At 41.9% G+C, this 20,899-nt stretch overlaps 1 protein-coding gene across 3 annotated transcripts in view; it reads left to right on the top strand.

Annotated features, from left to right (window-relative positions):
- The first annotated feature begins 2,267 nt into the window (after positions 1–2,267).
- The window catches only part of TLL1 (tolloid like 1), a 141,249-nt gene continuing 122,617 nt past the window's right edge, over positions 2,268–20,899 (top strand). The window contains exons 1-2 of one of the 3 annotated variants that reach the window (XM_074822874.1): positions 2,268–3,365; positions 3,658–4,281. In XM_074822874.1, the coding sequence (XP_074678975.1) occupies positions 4,125–4,281 (157 nt within the window). In that variant the 5' untranslated portion in view covers positions 2,268–3,365; positions 3,658–4,124. Of the gene's footprint in view, positions 3,366–3,495; positions 4,282–7,936; positions 7,959–20,899 lie in introns of those variants that run through there. The other 2 variants (XM_074822873.1, XM_074822875.1) reach the window with 2 other exon arrangements.

Genomic DNA, 20,899 nt, shown 5'->3' with positions numbered 1-20,899 from the left:
TTGGAGTTCTGTTGTTGCTGTCGTTGTGTTCCTTTGGTTGGTTTCCTTCCAGCTTAAGCATTCTGTCTTCCTGGCTATGTGTTCGTTTCTTTGGAAACGGCTGTAGGATGGATTTTTGATTGACTGTGTTGTCAGATGGATTATCAGAGTTGTGAGCTTTTTGGAATGGTAGACATGAATGTGTGATAAGAAAAAAATATTTTGTACTTAAAATGTTTCAAAATTTTGTATCATGAAAGAAGCTAGATTGAATATTTAACAGGTTACTTAGGGAAAAAGTTTTTTTTTAAAAAAATGTCAACCAGTTTGGTTACTAGGAAAAAATTTCTCTTAATACGAGGAAAGGTTTTTACTAATGTGACTGATGGGAATGTTAATACCTAAGCAATGTAGAATAGTTTCTGCAGAGCTGAAATGCTTATTTTAAAAGGTAGTTTTAATGTGTAGCTGCTCTGGATTATAAGCAGAAAACAGCTTTTACTCTGACCTATACACACATTTATTTGTCACAGCACTTATGTGCCCAGATTTCTGCATGATTCCCATCTAGCATTTCTGAGTTTGTTTCCTGTCTTAGTCAGGGCTCTGCAAGGCCAGCTGTCCTCAAGGCTGTGAGTGGTTGGTGCTGCTCTGCTAGTGCTGGTGATGCTGAGGTTGGGGGCAGATTGATGGTTGGAGGCTGAAGGTGACATCAGTGCCTACCTTGCTGGGAGAGTTAATCTCCCACTGGAGAGAGACTTTAATAATCTCCTCACTGGGGAGACTGGTGTGTTAAGGATCGCATATTGTACATTCCTCTTCTGGGGCTGTAAAGCAATCAGCAAAGTCAGTGTTTCTAAAGCTCTATTGATAAACGTGTGCTTGTTAGACAGAGGTTGTTTCTTTTTGGGGTGGAGGTGCATAGGCGCAGGGAAGAAAATTAACTTTTTAAAGGTGTGCACATATGAAACAAGACTGAGCAGAACAACAAAACCAGCTTAGGGAGGTCCAATATGTGAAATGCACGTGTAATTAATGACACTGTAAAATAAACTATCTCCTTTGTGGACATAAAAAACCCCCCCAAAATTAGATTTCAGATTGGATCAAACTTTTCTTTAGCAAAACACAGCTCACCGAGCCATGACACTGTGCAAGCGAAGGTATTCATCGGCTCTGACACTGCTGTGATGGATTGACAGGAAGGGTCTCTGATAGCTTCCTTGGAGTCAGTTCCCAGTGTCTGCGGTGGTTGGTCACAGAAATTACATTGAGGAAGAGGGGAAAAGGAGCAGGCCACAAGTTTCTCAGGCTTTTCTGTGATCTGGTGTGTGGTGCTTTTTGCAGGTCTTGCGACACACAGCAAACTGAACTGCTGGGACAGAGAACAGTTATTCCTCATGGAATAGCTGCATAAGCCTTTCAGTGGCAGCTACTCATTCCTTGGTTTTCGGCTTTGGAGCGACAAGATTGAGTTGGGAGTAATGTGGACACAACCTAGATGCCAAAAACGTAAGGAAGCACAACACATGGATGCTTCAAAGACACTGACGTTACTCGGTGCTAGACGCCTTAATATGCTCTGTTATTAAGCTGTTATTACCTCTGTCTCAACCGACCTTTCCAGTTTTAATGGTAAGAACTGCTGAGAGTACCTATCTATAGCAACACTAACCCCTCATTCGCAGGAGGGCAGGGGCAGACGGAGCGACTCCGGGCAGGCAGTACGCTTTTTGTCTCGCCTTCCCCCCCCTCCTCCCCCGTTTTTGGGAGCAGCTCAGCCACGATAGCGGCGACAGCAAGCTGTGCCTACCTCCCGGTAGCGGCGATCGCAAGCCGTGCCTACCCGGAGTTTCGTAACTGCTTTTCACCGCGCCCTCGCCGGCGCTGCCCCCCCCACCTGGGGCAGCGCGGACGGCCCGCGCCCGCGGAGGAAAGAGGCGCGCAGGGCGGCTGCCCGGGAGGCGCTGCGCCGCGGCGCCGGCTCTGCCTGCGCTCCTGGCACAGCCGGGGGAAGGGACTATCTCCGGATTTCCACCCCTGCGACAGGGGGAAGGCGACCGGGAAGTGCTGCGGGGAGAGGGAGCCTGTGCGGGCTCGGGCGTGAGAGAAAGCCGCAGCTAGTTCTTGGCGGCAGCCCTTTCAAAAGTCCGTGTTAAATGTGACACCCCGGCGAAATGGGAGCAGGAGAAACTCCCCGCTACCCCCCCCCCCCCCTCGTTCCCCCCCCCTCCCCCCCCCCGCCCTTTTCCATGGAAACTCGTAAAAGGAGGAGGAGTAGAGTTTGCTACGGAAAAGTCTCACCTTGGTCTGAAACAGTTTCAGGCGTTTCTGCAGGATCGGAGCTGCCCGTCTCGGGGGAGGGGAGGAGGCAGGGAGGGAGGGGAGGAGGCAGGGAGATCTTTAGCTACCTATATATATATATGTGTGTGTGTGTGTATATTTTTTTTTTTTTTCCGCTCGATCTTATTTTATTCCAGCAGCACTTATCTCCACCCCTCCTCCCTCCTCCCCCCTCCCTCTCCAGGTTGATCGGCTGAAATGAGGCTTTGCGCGCTGATCCCTTCTCGGGCTTTAAAACAAAACCCGGCCCCGCGCAGCCGGCAGCGGCTCGGGGCGCCTCGGCGCTGAAGCGCGGCGGGGCGCAGCAGGACACCGCGGAGAGGAGAGGAGCGGAGCGGAGCGGGGCGGCGGCTCCCGAGGAAACTTCGCTTGGAAAATAAACCTCCACCACTTTCCTGGACATCCACGTGAGAACAGGAAAGCCCGACTGCAAGATCTCAGCGCTCCTGCTGCCTGCTGCAATTTTACTTTTCGTTTGCCTTGATTATTTTTTTTTTCCCTGTTTGTTTGTTTGTTCTTACTTTCGTTTTGGAACGGGTTCCTAGCTGCTTGGCTGAACTTCTGGAAACCAATGGACCTTTTATATTGCCTTCCTCTGTTTTAAACAAACTATGGACGCTTAAACTTTTCTCTTTTCCCCCTCCCCCTCGCTCCTTAACCCCCACCCGTCAGCTCATGGGGCTAACACTGCAAAGCAGCCGCAGCAGAGGGAGAAATACACAGCCACTGATTTATTTTCCCGTCTCCTAAATTGCAGTTAATTCTTCTCATCGTCCTCCTCATCACCCATTCTCTCGAGCTTTTTTTGGCTGCCGGGTGTCGATCTGTGCATTGTTTTATCTGATCTCGATTCTTTTGTTGTTGTTGTTTAAATGCCATGCACTGCTTATCTAGAGAGAAAGCTATATGGAGATAGAGACATATAGTGAATGCGCGTGTGTTTCCATAAGACTATCAAGGGAGCAGATCAGAAGCAGCCCGGATCCTGACCCTGACTGTATGAATAAGTAAGCAGGATGCTGACGACTGTGCGTTAGTTGCCTGTAAGGTTTTCGTAAGTTAAAGGGGGACGGAGGGGGGGGGGGGGGGGGGGGGGGGGGGGGCAGACCAGAGACAGAGCTTAGAGTAAGTGTTTGTGCGGAGGGGGGGAAGCTCTGACACTTTGCTCCCTCCAGCATAGCTGCTGCCTCCCATCACTAGGGCTCCGCGTTTGCTCCAGTGCACCCCCAATCCCCCCCACCCCCCCTCCCTTTTCTTTCCTTCCTTCTTTCTTCCTCTTTCCCCCTCTCCCCGTGGTAGTTTGCTGATGTGCAGCCCGGATCTATCTTCTGGCAGCAGCAACAGGACCGGGATCGGCGGCGCGGCGGGGCGCGGGCCGGGCGCGGAGCGGGACGCGGGCAGCGGCCGCCTCCACCTCCTCCTCCGCGGGAAGTTTGGCTGGGGTTTGACAGAGGCGAGGGGACGCCCTGACAGACAGGATCTCCCGGCCTGAGTCCACCCCCAGCGCCCACCCACACACCCAGCGACTTCTCCCCGGCGAGGTGGCGGGCTGGGGGCAGGAGGGGCAGCGGCGCTCGTATGCTGCTCACTCTGTGTTGCACCCGTCTGACTGGGGCTACCTAGGGAGCACCGTCTCTCGGAAGAGCCTCCAGGTTGAGAAGGAAAAAAACCCAAGCCCAACCCTCCCCCCCAAACCAGTGGTTCCTCCATCCCTTACCCTCCCTCCCCAAGCCGGCGTGGACAGCTGAACCGGCCGCCTAATTCATCCGCACTCTGCCCACCGCCTCTTTGCCAGAGGGAGGATGAAAATGCTCTGCTGGAGGATGGCACTGTGGCTGGCCGGGTGGACTGTCTGTGGGAAGCCTTCCTCCTGCTCTGGCCTCGATTACGACTACACTTATGATTTCACTGAAGAGGATAAAGCTGAGGCGATAGATTATAAGGATCCTTGCAAAGCCGGTAAGTGACTTCCACGTCTAATACAGCTCCCCACCCCCTCCCCGGATGGTGACTTTGTCTCGCCTGTATTCACGGCGGTGTGGGGAGGGGGAGCCCCGGGCTCACCTGCTCCCTCCCGGGGCAGCAGCGAAGAGCGGGGCCGGAGCCCTGCGCCCGGCTCCCTCACCTGGGGAAGGTCCCCAGGACCGGCTTCTCTGGGACTTCCCACCTCCCGGGCGCCTCCGGCTTGAGTGGGAGAGGGGCGCGGCGACGGGCAGGGCTGGACCGGCCGCCGCCGCTCCGCGTCCCCGGCGGCGGGGAGACCCCTCCGGGCTCCGCTGCCGGCTCGACGCCGCCGCGGGACGCGGAAGTTGCAGAGCGCGCTTCGGCGGCGCTCAAAGGTTTCGGGGCGGGACTGTGCCCGCGGCACAAGCCGGGAGCGCGGAGCGGCCGGGCCGGGCCCCGCCGGCGGGAGCGGGTGCCGCCTCCCGCGGGCTCCCTCTCGCCTTCCTCCATCTCAACCTGTCGCCCCCGACCGGGCACCCTCTCTCGTGGGGCCGGCCGGCCGGGGCGGACCCGGGGCGGGCCCTCGGTGCCGGCCGCCCTATGAATATGTATATGATAAGTGCACGGCCCGAGCGGGGGGGGTGGGCTCGCTCCCTCGCTGCTGGGGTTTCAGCCGTGCAAGTCCGCGCCGGCGTATTTTATCACCCAACTAGTATGTGGTGGGGTTTGGGCTTTGGGCTTTTACAGGGTGTGCTGCGGTGCCCCCCGCTCGCTCTGTGCCTGACCGACCCCTTTCTAAACCGTGGGGGAAGAGCCGAGTTATAGCCTCTTCTCACCTTGCAGAGCAAATGAGTGCTTTTCTACAACGTTTACCTTGCTGATTTAGGACTTCTGACTCCTTAATGCCAGATACAATTCTTCATCCATTAAAGTTATCAGCAGCCTTCTCACTGACCCCAGGAACCGGGTTCACTGGTATGTCAGTAGACAAGTGTATCTCGATGATACACCCCCCCCCCCCCCCCCCCCGCAGTGTTGCGAACAAGAGTGGTGGTCCACTCCCTACAGCTCTATTGTTAAATAAGTGCTCAAGTTTTCCATCAGCCTCCTTTGCATTAATTAGTTGTTTTATATTCTGAAAACTAGTTCAGCCAAAGGTTGTGTTCACTATGTCTGTGTGGTTTTGTTTAATTTATTGAGGAGAATGTGGTGAACATATATGCCAAATATGCAGCCACTATGTTTTTCTAATCACAAAAATATTTTGTTCCTAAGTGTGAATTGTTAGGTCTTACTTGCTTGCAATTGAGGAATGCTCAAGTTCAAAAAGAGCAGAAGCAACTGCAAACAAAATATTACTTTTTCCTAATTAGCACCCACTAATATATATATGTAAGTAACTGGTCATAGTTAACTTGAACTCTTTTCTTCTGATCTTCAGTTTTTTAGGAAGACTCATATGCATCATTTCATATAATAAGAAATGTGTATTTACTCAGTTTGGGATTTTTTTAGTGCTTTTTGTTTCATAGTGGCAATAATTTAAAATTATAATTCATAATACGAAGTGTTTTAATGTGCATGAGACAACAGTGTTGACAATTCTCTGCCGTAATTTTGTTTTGTTTGGAGAAAGAAACATTTGTTTGAAAAGTCTGTCCCATTGAAATATTTTATGGAAGTTTGTACTGCTGCTTCTTCTTCACAAGGTGCGATGAGAGACAGGTAGATGCGTGAAGACTTAGCTGTGTGTAGTTTCTGTTAGTCTTAAAAGCAATCACTATGAGGTTTTCTATTCAGTAAATAGCCAATTTATTTATTTATTTTAGTGTATGGTAGTTCCTCAGAAATAAAAATGTGTGTCACTGCCGCACACTGGGTTTGTACCATGTACCAATTGTTTTTAACAAAAATTAGGAAGTTCTACTTATCAATGAAACTGATCCTTCAACAGTATTTACCAATTACTTTTCCTGCTAAACCTTCACTAAAGGCTCCATTAATCTTAGCCTGTGAAGTACTGATACCTGATCAAAGGTGATGGGGATAGCGGGTGCTCAGACTCTTTTAACAGCATAACCCAAATGTGTGTTCTCTCTAGGTCAGGTCTTACTTGTCTGGGGTGGGTTCTGGACTCCCATGGGTCTGTCATTAGGATGGTTTCCACAGTGAGGCCCTAAAGAAGGACAAAGCCAAGCTTCACACTCAGGGGTGTGAGTTGTTCGCACTCAAATTTGTGTGGTCACCCTATGCATGAGGTAACAGGATAAAACAAGATAATCCTTGCTGAGGTTGTGTTCAGTGTATGCAAACTTTGTATCTAGGATATAATTAATACCTGCTTTTATGCATCTTGGGGATTTACAGCTGAGCCTGTAAAAGTGCTCTTTATTTTTTTAACTGTTCCGGCAGTTAGGTCCCAGATATAAGTGAATTTCTGCAATTTAGCAAAATGGGGGAATGCTCAAAGTCACTTAGGGTTTTACCTAGTGACATACTTCAGAAACTCCAGTGAGTAAATTTTACAGACGTGCTACAACAATTTGACCTACCACAATTTGTGAGCAAATAAAATGTTTTGAAACCAACCGCAGCTAAGATCCCTCCAAAGTTGCTGATACAAGATGGATTCACCTGTATTTTAAAAGTTATTTGCACTCTGTTTTTCTCCAGTGAGTAGTGTTTGCTGTTTAGTTTTTACTCCATAGACCATGAGAAAACATTTGTGATCTTGTGACAGAAAGCACAATACATGAAGCCTCAGATCTATAGTTAGATATAGTTAAAAATCTAGATAGATAACTCTTTATAGATACAGTCCTAACTGTTGAATTAATCTTCTTTTGGTAGGTCCCGTTTTTCCCATTTTTGCCTTTTGTGGAAGAGCTGGAGAAATTTACTAGAAACAGAATGAGACAGCCTCTGAGGCATTATTTATAGGTATTTTGTGGGATTACTTATAGGTATTCTGTGTGTATTTTAACATTTTCGTAAGGAAGAGATCATTTTAGTGAGTGTGCCTAGAATCACACTGTTCCATTGACTTAAAATTCCCAGAAGCAGTGTAGTACAGGATGCTACAGAGGCTGAAAAGTTTCCAGCTTTGTGAAAAATCTACAGAGTCTGACAGATGCACAGTAGGGTTAGGAGTTGATTCTGGAACTGATGTCTTCAATTGCATCTAAAACAGCAGCTATTTTATGCAACAACCCCAAAGTTCAGTCTGGGCAGTGAAGCCAGCACCTTGGGAGCCCTGGAGTAAGGGCTCCAGGGAAGAGAAGAGCCTGGAGAAATGTTGTGACGGTGTTGAGGAGACGAGTGTTGGTAAGGAAGCTATTGACGTGCAGAAGAACTTGATGAGCTGTGTGGTTTCCTGTGTGTTTGTCTGCGGACCTTTAACCTATGTATGAATTTTGGGTTATGCTACTTCTTATAACAAGTATCCTGGCATGCTGTAACAGCGGGATGTGATGTAACATAGTTTCTGTGCTTCTGATGTCTCGGATATTTCCTCGTGTCTCTCTGCAGGATATTGCCCTCAGTGTTTACCATTGTGAAGTTCAAGTGTAAGGCATTCTTAGTTCATCTTCAAGATCTAATTTGCCAGAAGATGTGAAACTGCAACGCCATACTCATCACAATGTTAGGCTTTAAAGAATCTGAGAACGTAGATCAGCATTTGTATAAATCAGGTATTACTCCAAAAAATAAAATGCTTAGTTAGATTTAAATGGGCACTGTGAAGCTTTTCTTATTGCAGTGTGCATCTACATTTATTTGTGGATTCCTGAAGTTTTTTTTTTTTCCATTCTACCGCAGTTTATAATGTATTAAGGATTTCTGTTGAGAAACATACGGAGTGAGATGGATAGGAAAAGAATTTCCCATCTGACATAGTCTGCACTTACTTGATATTGACGTTTTTTTGAAGGCTTTTGTTTTGTTTCCGTAGACCAAACCAAACAAAAAAACCAAAAAACAAAAAGAGAGAGAGAGATACTCTGGTGTCATCTTCCAACTAAAATATTGTGAACAGTGGGAGATTAGGCCACACATCTTAGTTTTGTTGCATATCCACATCACCGAGGACTGTTCTAGCCTCTGGACTGCTGGCTGTCCTCAGATAAATCTTTTTCTAGCATTTTTTCTGTGAGGTATTTCCCTTCTTAAAAAAATCGCTAAAGGTTTGGTGAATAGGCTCGAACTTGAATTCCTTGATCTATTGTTTTTTTCTGTTGTTGGCCTTGGTCTTCTTTGCACCAGAAATTCTGTCTTGCACTGGGGAAACTTTTCCCAAGGAAAACTTAATTGAAACTTTTACATTCTCACTGTAGTTAATTTGGATGACCTTTTTTTTTTGTTTGTTTATTATTAACACAAAACACTTAATTGGGATATTACTTTTTCTTTAAAATTATGCATGAGTTGCTTGCCTTGGAAGAGAAGCTTTTCATTTTTTTCCTCAGTAAAGCTAGATACAAATGTCAAAAGAATAATAATAAAGACAAACAATTAGATTGACAGCTTCATAATTTGGAAGTTGGTTAGCTTGCTGGTGTTTGACTAAGAATAAATTCTGTATGTATGTGTGCCTGTTTGACAATAAGAGAAAAGTAAGAAGGACCTTCCTCATTGTGTCCCTTTCTCACTCCTGTGAGAATCTAAGGATTTGCAGCTTTATAAATAATAATTTAAAAAGTTTAGATTGTCCCTAATAGGGGTATGAAGCCTAGTTATATATTTTATTTGTAAAGTATCTGAACATGAAAAGTTGATGGTAATGATATGGTGTCATCTGTGACTGCCATCTAACTTTTGTTTATTGATGTTGTAGCATCAGTCTTCTATACTGCTAGGTTGAGGTTTTTCTTGGTTTGTGTCTTTTATTCAGGGACATGTGTTTTCAGCTGTAAGCATGCTAATTGTGCAGTCTGGCAATATGAAAATTCTTAAAACCTCTGATTATACATTTTGAATCTGTTGCATGATTTAGATAATTGGGATCTTTAATCCTTATACTTCAGTCATGCAGTAAATTCTGAAAGATATATTGTGCAGTTTGTACTAATATAGAAATTGTACTGATAATATCACTTGCCAGATTGACAGAACTGTGACTATTCACGTAGTAAATGCATAGTGTAGGCAGATGAAACAGAAACAAGCTTTTCTGAATAGTCTGTCCCAAATGGCTTCCACCTTGTTGTAGATAAACTTATAGGGTAAATCAGACTACTGAAAAATTTAGTTTTTAAGTCATATTTTTTTTCCAGAGTTCTTCACCATTACTTTATCTGTGATGCCCTTTAATGTGGTATCTCAGCAACTTTGAAAGAGATTTGTGTGAACATAAAGTTCTTTTTCTCCTTGGCTTCATTGAAAAGATTAATTCAGTAGTGAAACTCTGGAAAAACTGTATTAAATGAATATATTTGATGTTCTAACTTTGTGAATATCCTTCCATACCAAAGGCTCAATTTCATGTCCAGACCACTTTCCATGGGGATCTGTTTCTGAATATATTTCCGGTGTGCCAAACAAGTGACCTGCAAGGAGCAGTATTACATCACTGCAAAACAAGCCTAATTGACAAATATAATTGAGCTTGGAATCAGGTCCTGCAGGCAAGCTCGGAAACATTCACCACACCTGGATGTCTGCCTTATGTCATTCTTATTGCCCCTCTGGAAAACAGAGTTGATAGGCTTATGACATAATTCCATTCACTTCTTTTTGGAGAGAAACGATCACGTCTGCGGTGTGTGATATTGACAGAAGGGCTGTAAAATGGAAGAGTCAACTTCTGGTTTTTGCAGGCGCAGGGGTCCCCATGGAGGAAAACAGACTTTTTTTTTTTTTTATTATTATTATTATTTTTTTTTATTCCTGGATGCATTACAGTACTCTAAATTTTGTAACAGTGAATAAACTAAACAAGCGGAGAAATCTCTATTCTTTGTTTAGTCAATGTGCATTTATCCTTAAACTGAAATAGGTTTTTATGGTCTAGCTTTAGACTCATGAAAAATGTTATGGTACAACATTCTTCCCCCCCCCCCCCCCCAAGTATATCTAAAGGAAGGATGATTCTAAGAGTATTTCAGAGCAAAACTAAACTTTGGGCTTTCAAAGCTTTCAGTAAGATGGGCAGCATTTTGTAGTGTTTTTCAGACTTTTTTCAGTCTCCTTAGGATCTTTCTAATCTATTTGTACCAGTCATTACTGAATGCAGTTCAGTCCTCCCATTGTTGACCACAACTAAATTCTGTCCACCTCCCTACTACATCCCTTCAGAACTATAGCAACTGAAAGCATGACTAGAGAAATCTTTGCGTATTTTTAGTTCTCTCTTCTCAGGATATTTTTCTTGGCTAAGAAAGCACTAATGGCTAATCTACCTTTTTTTTTTTTTTTTTTTTTTTAAATGCATATTCATTTTTCTTGTCTGCTGCTCATCTTCTACTTCTTTCCCTATCATCTCTTTCATCATTCCTATGATGTTTCATTGCCTCTGGATTCCCCTTCTCCACTGAATGCACTTTTTACTTGCTTTTCAGCTTCTCCCTGTGCTGCCTGAGCAGTCACCTAGTCCTCTGTTTTTCCCTTGAGGTATTCTTCTCTTTCTTACAACTAGCAGTTATTCCCTCCAAATATAACTTCTAGCTCATCATCAGGCTTTCTCTAAGATTGTCCTCTAGTGCTTTGACAGTTCTGTAGCAAAGAAACTGGGCACCTATGCCCACAGCTGGAAATGAGAAGGAGAGGGATGGGTGGGCTGTTCATGACCAGCATGTTTTCAGAGGCCTCATGCTGGAGTGCTCAGTTAAACACTGCACGTCAAACCCTGAAATATCCAGCTATAAATATTTATACAGAACACATACATGAACCTTCTGTCTCTGTTGGACTCATGTACCTAAATATCAAGATCTGATGTGAAGACTGTCCTTGCTGAACAATAGAAATAAGAGTACTAGAAGTTCTTGAAATGTAAAACTCATATAAATAGTAATGCACCAGAACAGGATGAGCTGGGGAGTGTGAAGGTGGAGGCTATGACGTGGACATATGTAGAGTATCTGTGTGCGACCCTGAGCAGATGCGCAACCCATGTGAGTAGTTGCTCTTGCAGACTGCTTTGGAGGCAGTTCCTACTCATATGGATACTCAGATGACTTTTATTGGGATTTTTGCCTGAGTAATGGTCTGCAAGTGCAAATTTTGAGTGACTATAAATCTGTGAGCATCAAATGTTTGAGAATATTTGAGCCAAATCAGATAGGTCTTACAGAGCAATAATGCGCCAAAATGTAAGTTTGTGGGTTTCCGCTTCAGTGTTTAAAACCAAAGATCGTCAAGACCAAAACCCCAAAAAATCAATTTTGTTCCAAAATAACTCCTAGTTTTTTTCTTGAGGTGCATGAAATATGATGCCTAATAGAATATGCAGTGTGTATTTAACCAGCTTCTTTGCTATATATACTTTATTGAGATAAAGTCTATCAATAATTGACTAGGAATTGATTTTGAAATTTTTTTATTCATACTGATGGTTACAAATTATATTGCAGAACAGTATGCCTGGTCTGATGTATCCTTTTAGTAATTTAAAACATATGAACATCCTTAGCAACAATTTCTGTTACATGAAACACTTGAAATTATAATTTTGCTTCAATTTTGTGTAAATTACATGGGAGTTTTAATTTTAAAATAGTCATAAATCATGCTATAAAAGTTGTCACTACCCAGCAAAATAAGTTCAGCTGTGCCAGGACTGTCCCTGCCAGTCTAACGGCACATCTTACCAGGATTCAAACTTTCAGAAGTTTCTAGGTTGGTATTCTCATATGTCATTGAAAAAATGACAAATTTCTAATATTATATTAAGGAATAGTAAGTGTTTGAAGTCCTTCTCATCAGGAAATAATCAACAAAATCAGGACACAAAAATGCAAATGAAAAAACTTATTTTCAGTGCATTTAAATCTGAATTTAGAAATTATCTGTCTTGCTGTCCTGATGAATTTCATCCCTTATACTACAAAAATTGAATGATAGAGATATGCTGCTGCATCTGAAAGATACCAGTACCTCTCCAGCCATGCTGTGCTGCTTGGATATTGTAAACAGTATGGTGGAGTTTAAATATCAGCTCTTGGAAGAGGCAAGCGGGCATGGACATCAGCTGAGAGGGATTTATCTAAAGAGCTGTGCAGATGGGTTACATTTTTCTCTCACTGGTGGTAGCAGTTAAACATATTTCTAGCAATAACTCTAATTCTTATTAAACAAAAATGAATCTGTTTTATTGGAGTCTGACATTTTAATAGGTGCTAGTTAGGTACATTCTTGCTGTCATGTGTATTGTATCACTAAAGACATTCAGCATTTTTCCACTTCCCCAGTAAAGTAGAAAGAATTTTGACTAGGACATAGCAATTCTAGAGAGTGGCCAAGAGGCAAAGCTTCTCTATGTTTCCAAATGATGTACTCAGATAAGTAAAGAAAATAATTTCAGATGGTTCTTATATAATATCAAGATTTATTTAAACAGTTTACTTGCACAGCCAATTATATTTGCTTTCATGAAGAGTAGTTTTAGAACAACTCTGCGGGTGTGAGAACATGACGATGAACTGCCCAATTTCTCCATCTGGTAAAATGTCCTTATATTTATAACAAATTTGCATACATCTTCATTTTTACTTGTACTTGCTTTTTTCCCCTTACTCAACATTACACTTACAGTTGTGCTTTTACTTTACTTTTATTTGCAGGTGAGCTAAGCTCCACTACTCGAGAGCTGTTTCCATAATTATAATTGTCTATTTCATCCCTTTTAAAGGTGTATGTGCATATAGACAAATTGATAAATTAGGTATTTTGTGTTCAGGCAATCCTTTTAGCCAATTGCCAACTAAGAACATAGTGTGTTTCCATGCAAAACTGCCAGTATCATGATGAAGGCATGTTACTCATCTTTTAGAGATCTTCATTTTAGTACCAGGATCGTTGATCTGCCCATCAGCCCATCCTTTTCTCATCATAGAAACTGCTCAGTCTTTAACTATGCAGCTACTCAAGACAATTGATTCAGGACTAAATTCTGGAATCCTTATTCTGTTGTTACTGATACGCTGTAATGGTATTATGGTTTAAAAACTAATATAATCTTTCATGCCTGGAAAAGAAATTGTTAACACCCCCCCCCCCCAAACCCTCAGACAGAAAAATAATAATTGAACCTATAAATAACTAAGGAACCAGATTCATGCAGATAAGAGTTTTATTCCATAAAAGTTAGATTATTGAAAAAACTGTTTAATGAAAACAGGGTAGAAAAGTGTTAAAGTTAGAAAACAGAAAATGAAAGAAGTCTCATGATAAACATGTACAGTTTAAGAAATTATGCAGGAGGATAAAAAAAGTTTTTTGTTTCTACTCCTATTAGTCTGTTAAATTTTGAAGTGTCAAATTCAGAACTGAGACAAGGAGATACTTGGGGGTTTTTAGAAAACTTTTTTTAGATTGAAGTCTGCTAAAGGATTCTGCTGAGGCAGTATTTGGATATACGATATGATATTTGCATAGCTAGCAGGGTTATCTGGAGCTCTGATAATTAATAATGATAATATTTTGAAGTGGATATTATACCTCAGGTTTCAGAGTTCAAGCCAGTCTTTAGTAGCTGGAAACCAGGATGAACCCTAACGTGTGGCAAGATTATCCTCGTCTACCTACTGCAGATTCTTGTTTCTTTCTGTGAAGCAGCTGGTGGTGACTGCTGTCAGAGACAGGACCCTGGATATGATCCAGTGTTGCAGTTCCTTTGTTCCTCAGCCTTCCCTAAATGCTATTTCAAAAACTCTGGTCTTGTAATATGCCTGAAAGATAAATGCAATTTGGCTGTTTTGGGAAGTGAATGAATTTCAAAGCTCAGTATGACTGTAAATGCATTGACCAACTGTATTTAATGAAAATGAATGTATGCAAGCACAGAATAAGAAAACTGCGTTTAGATTCTCATTATGGGTCCAGTGGAGCACCTGTATACATGCTTATCTTTAAACACATGTAGGCACATGCTCACCTGATTAACTAAGGAAGTATCATTGAAGCATAGATGTCTGTGGAAGTATCTATATAGGATCTTTAAAGTTGCGCGTACAGATTGTGTGGGTGCATTTTTTTCTTTTTTTTTTTTTTTCCCTACACTGGGAAACACCATGTGAATCTGTGTGTTAAACCTGATCTAGAGGCTATTGAACTCAGTGGGAATGTTTCCAGTTACTTCAGAGATAATATTTACAGGTGAATAAGTAATAAAATGCAGAGCTGACTAATTTACTCCTATGTAATTGGGCTATGGCTCGCTTGTATTCATGTGCTCACATGCTTTGCAGGCACATTAATGAAGGCAGTTGGATTTTTGCCCCAGTTTCTGTAGTTGTCATCACTAACACAAAAGTATCATGAAATCTTACATTCAGTGACCTTGTGATTGCAGGTTCTTTCTTGCTGGACTGGCGTGTGAAAAAAATCCAGCATCTTGCAAGAGCGTCTGATATTTTTTTTTTCCCCCTCATAAGAAGCCTCAGGATAAGACTGGATTTAGATTACTGCAATAATTTCTCAGACTTTGGAGATAGGTTTCTTCTTGTCACAGATGAATACTTTATTAATTGTTCAATCTGATGAATGGCTAAAGATGCTGATAAACATGATGGTTGCAGTTGCATATACAGTTCCTTATCTGTGTAATTTCAAGAAATGTAAAGTCAAAGATAATAAGCCATTTGTTACAAAATACAGCAGACATGTGAAACTGGTGTCACTGTAGTTTTAATAATATCAGCAAAATCATGTACTATTAGCTCAAGTTTGACAAGCACTGCAAGTCTCTTCAATAATTTACAACATCCCAAAATCAAAACATTTCCTATCCCAGAGGCTGCTAGAAGCTAAAGAGATCTTGGAAAGCTAGGAGGAACAGGTGTACTAATATCATCATTTATTTACTAAGTTGAAGAATTAGTTAAGTGGTAAAACAAAAGCAGAACAGAAAGTGTATTTTTTTTCAAAGCTATGTATAGTTTGGATAGATTGCTAAAACTCTAGATTGCAGTGTAGACTTAAGTATCCTGATGACATAGCGTGAGTGCAAGTCTTGTATTTAACAACATAGTTTATTACTTTTGTGTTTCACAAACTTCTGTTTTCTTTCTGATGTTGATTCTTCAGTGTGTTGAACTTTACTTGTGGCCTGAGTGGGAATTGCAGGTGATACACGAGTCTAGATTTGACTAAAGATTCTTGTTTGAAGAAAGTCCTTTACTTGACTTTGGTTCCACAGTTTTCTGGAGTTATTTTGCAGGCAAAGGAAGGAGAAATATCTTTGCCCATTATGAAATGATTCTCCTTTTACTGTTCATAGATCCTTTGATCCCTGAATTGAAGGAGCAGTAGAGAGCATAGGAGACGGGTTTCTTTTTTTTTTTTTTTTTCCAGTCCTTTGCATTCTTGAGGTTGAAACCCTTTCACACATGAAGTACAGGTGAAAATACAGAAAAACAGTTCATGTCTTTTGGATGTTTTCATTCATAATGCCTTTACATTAGAAGAAGCTGAATTAAGTATGAATTGTAGCACTAGTGGATCACAGTCAGTGTGTCTACAGAAGTGAAAGCTGGGTAAAGAGAATTTATAACACAAGCTCCCTTTCGCATTATGGAAGAGAGCCAAATACAGAGATGCCTCCTTGATCAGTAACTGTTTATGGAGATATGCACATCCTGAGGGGGCTAAAACTAAAATGTTAGAGAGAAATGCAAGCTATTCTATGGTGATTTAAGTCAACAATATATAGAGCCAGCTAAAGTCATGACAATTTTTTTAACTTGGACAAAATTAATTTTTCTTGGCTATTTTTTTAATTTTAAAAAAGCATCAGATTTATTTGGTGTATGGTGCAGCATTCCATCACATATAATGTATTTTGCTGATTCATTGTTCTAGTCATTCTAGGCCCAAAGTTGTATAGGAAGTCAAAGATTTCCCAACTTGTTTAGAAAGACTTGATTATAAATATAACCTTTTTGTTTGTCTTTCCTAATAATGAACAAGCTCAGACTAAAGAATGGCCTTAAGGAAAAAGTCAACAAAAATTAACATAAATAGTAATACTGAGTTCAAACTACATTATTTTATAGAAGAAGAAAAATTATTTGACCGTTTGGTTTCTGCTCAGATACTCTGGCTTGGTTTCATTGACCTAAAATATCCTAGGTCTTATCACTGGAGAAATTCCTCTCCCCTCTCCCCTCTCCCCTCTCCCCTCTCCCCTCTCCCCTCTCCCCTCTCCCCTCTCCCCTCTCCCCTCTCCCCTCTCCCCTCTCCCCTCTCCCCTCTCCCCTCTCCCCTCTCCCCTCTCCCCTCTCCCCTCTCCCCTCTCCCCTCTCCCCTCCTCCTCCCTCTCTCCTCCCTACAAGCAGATGATGTATCATGGAAATCAGCAGAGATCTAGACAAGATTTTGAATCCACTTGCATGTGCTAAGGAAACAAGTTAACATCCCCATTCTTACATGCTAATCAATTCTGATGCCTTTTAGTTCTTTATGGCTGTTCTGGTATTGAGATAAACCCTTTCCACATCTGGCTGTCCACTGGAGTGGGGCATGAACGTCACTTGCTCCTGCACTGACAGAGCTGCAGGGATTCCTAGCTCCCCAGGGCAGTGGCAAACACACACTGCACCTTGCCTCCTTCCTTCCTTCTCTCTTCGTAATCAGTTTTGGATTTAGTTTTCCTTCTGGTTTGTTGTCTGAAGAGTCACAGGTATCTGTGTTTGAGGTTGGATAGGTGCTTAGAGAAGTCATAGGGAATAAACTGACATCACAACATGCTGCACGGGTTATCTGCCAGGGTAAGCCAGGTAACCAGGTGAAAACTGAGATGCGAACAAGAGGTGAATTATCCTGTGCTGAGCTCTCTGCAGCCATAGATAGGCGATTTCCAGCAGAAACTTCTGTGAGTGCATTTTGACTGCAGATCAAACCGCTCTCAGTGTGCAGCTGCTGCTAAGGTAGTAACTTTTAATTAAAACAATGATACACATATCAAAGTTCCTAGTGGTATTTTGTTCCAGCATGTCATTTGGTTGAATATGGATGAATTGTTTTCACACCGATCTTCTGGTTTTGCTTTTGCGCACTGCTGTGGATTGTTCAGTGGCTCTTTCACCTGGTAAAATGCCATGGCTTATAAAGGTTCTGTGTCTGAAAGTTTGTTAGACTTTTTCTTTCTGTAAGATTGGTCTAAGAAAAGATAGCTACTTCCCTGCAAACTTTGAGTTTAATCTCTTTGGACCATCGTAGCTACAGTAACGTTGCCTCGTATCCTGCCAGGGGATACAGCAGATCCTGTAGGTGGGATGTGAAAAGTCTTCATTAATGATGTCTTATGGGCCCTGGGTTGTGTTAGGTGGGCCACGGTGTGGACTGTACAGTAGGGATTTATGCTGAGGGCAGGGACCCACAGCAGCCAATGAAGGCCTTTTTTTTTTTTTCCTTTTTTTTTTCCCCCCTTTATGATAGTGTCTTCATTTTTTATCTGATTTATGTGTCCTGGCACATTTGTGCAGGAATACTAGACGCATCATGCTTATGTGCTGCAACATAAAAGGTTGAACTTTTCATCCAGACTGCAGTTCCTCTCAGGATCTCTTGTTACTTCTAATGAAATGAATGGCATGGTGACATTCACCTTAATGAGGTCAGAATTTGAACCTGAGGAAAAATTATATTTAGGGCCATTTTACTGTGGTGTGTTTTTTTTCAACAGTTCATGACAATGGAGGCAAGAGGTAACCAGGTAATTGGGGTGTAATTTACTTTTGGTGTTTTGTGATGTATGTAGACATTGCAATGGAAGAATCTTTCCAAAGTGGCATTACACTAGACTAATTTCAAAGCATAAATAGCTGTTTTAAAAAAAAGAAGCAGATAATCCATGCAGTTTAACCGGGCCCTTTGAATTGGATGCAGACGAAAACTAATTTAAAAAGCTTTTGTTGTTGTTCCCCCTCTACAGTGGGGAAATTATATAGAGAGAAGATGTTGTAGCAAGGGCGAGCACAGAGGAACTGTTCTGCGCTGCGAGCCAAAGGACATCGTGAGGAACACTCCTATTATCTGGAAGCCTGACTTCCTGTCTCAGTTTCCTCGTGGGTCTCAATGAATGGCAGAAGAAATGGAACACTTTCCTGCTTGGCCGAAAACTCCACTAAATGACTCCTTTGGCTGCATGCCACGCCGTGCTCGGGAATAAATCCTGCAGCTCCCCCCTGAGCCTGGAGGGTACTTGCTGCGGTTCCTAGGGGCCAGCGGAGCAAATCTTAGAAAGCCTGTGTTAGCAAGACAGACCCAACTTTCCCGTAATTACTGTAATGCTTTAGGTGTCCTTTTGTACGTTTTGAGAAATTTTTTTTTTGTGATAGAGAGCGGTAGATGTGTTGACATTTGTTAGTATAAACTTCCACGAGGATTAAGGGATGTTAAAGAACTGAAATATGTTAGGGTTTTCATATGGGTAAATTATTTTATTACAATGAAAATAGTATAGCATGCCTTACAAAAAGTACCAAAGACACATTTAAAATAAAAATACTCTTAGATATGCATTCAATTCAATAATGAATTTTCTGGGGTTTTTTCCCCCAAAGTTTTACCACATGAATTAGTATGCATGCTGAGGTTCTAAATATAGTTTTATTGTAGAGTATAAAAATCGGGTAATAAAGGTTTTTGTATGTCTCAAAAAAAGAATGAAACATAAGTTGTAGACATCCTATTAAGTGTTTCAGTAGATGATGCATCTGTCATTTCCTATGAACAGCAGAGGATTCTAAAATCATTTTTGTCTTTTTTATTTGTTGTTTGGTACATTTTCTCTAACATACATATTAAACCCGAAAACATTCAGAATCCTGTCTGAGCTCTGACTTAAAGTCACAGCACCAAACTTTTGGTTTAGTTGTTACTGTCAGTTTCTATACTTTCTATTTTAACTATATTTGGCAAGTAAGGAACTCACAGATGACTCACAGGAAACTTGGCGAAATGTACACCATTTCCCAATAGCCTTTCTCTATAATAGAAGAGATACTGGGACAATGTTTAATAATTTTTGGCTTGTTCTTAATTCTCTGGAGGTGGGAAATTCTCACCATAGTTAGTGCTCTGTATGTGTCGTCTTTCAGAGGACTCATTCTGAAGCAGCTGTCCAGCTGGAAATTTTGGGGATACATGGAAAAGAGTACAGAAAAGACTTAATACCACTGGTGTATTTCAACAAGAAACTATTGATCAGCTTGTGTTGTGGGTTTTATTTACCCCCCCGGTAGTTTGTCTTATAGTTTCTACTGTGTATACCTTATTCAGGATTTCCTGAATTTTAATATAAACTTAATTGGTGTCTTTCATGGAGTGCCATCAGAGAGGGTGATGTGAAACAGCACTTCTCCCACTGGAAGAGTTGTCAGCTTTTTCACCTGTGTGGATGCAATCGTGCCATACAGGCTTGATGTCGAGATCACTGTTGCTTTCAGTGAAGCAGGACTGCTGCATTATGCCCATCTTGTCAGCTGGTCCTTTGGTCCATCTTCAGTCTCCTTTGTAAAGGCAACTAAGCGCTTTCTGACAGGAGCTCCCCATGGCTGACAGGCAGTGCTCCTCCCCATGTTGATACCTATGGATTTTGAGACTTGGCTCTAGGGGAGGCAGAGTGGATGGCATTTTCTGAGAGTTGGCTACAGGAGGAAGGTAGAGACTGCCATTTTTTTATGGCATTTTTTTGATATTAAGATCCTGATTTTGAGAGGTCAAAGTTGGGAGATCTCATTTATTCACATTGCTCCCATTGCTCCTCCCCCCCCGCCCCATAATACCACTTTATTCTTTCTCCTGCCCCTAAGAGGTGGTTCTCTCCCAGCCTTCCTTTCCTATATTTCCTCCTGATTCAGAGGAAGAAGGAGAGACTCCTGTGCCTGTCTGGAGTTCTCAGAGGGACACTAGTGAGATGCAACTGACCGTTCCTCATCCTTTCCACACATAGCAGAAAAAGTAAGATTTTAACTAACACAGTGGAGAAATGTTGATGTATATTGTCTGTATTGTCAGTGTCTATAGTTAAGAATTTCTGGTTATTTTAAAAATGTGGTATATAGTTCCACATAATAAATGAAAAAAAAGATTGCAACTCCTTTGTAAGAGGTTTTTTTGAGCTCCAAGGAGAGGAAGCACTAAATGGTGCAGAGGGCAGTGTAAATACATGTTTGCACATAACACAAATGTATGTGTATGTTTTTAAAAGTGTGTGTGAGAATGAGGTATATGGTAAGTGAATTTTAAGGATACTTGCATCATTAGACAGTAAATTTGATGAGTAATTAAACATAAATGCTTCAGTTTAGTTTTCATATATGTTATAATCAGACAAAACAGAATAATATTAAAAGCTAGTAGTATATGATTTAGTTAGAACTGATCAGGGAAGAATGATACTATTATGCTTTTGGTAATAGACATAGAAATATATTTCTGCTAAATATAAAACAACTGATTGGTTAGCACA

This window comes from Strix aluco, chromosome 4 (assembly GCF_031877795.1).
Source record: "Strix aluco isolate bStrAlu1 chromosome 4, bStrAlu1.hap1, whole genome shotgun sequence".
NCBI classification, from domain to species: Eukaryota; Metazoa; Chordata; class Aves; order Strigiformes; family Strigidae; genus Strix; species Strix aluco.
The sequence above is the reverse complement of the archived record's forward strand: the minus strand, read 5'-3'. Positions and strand labels throughout refer to the sequence as shown.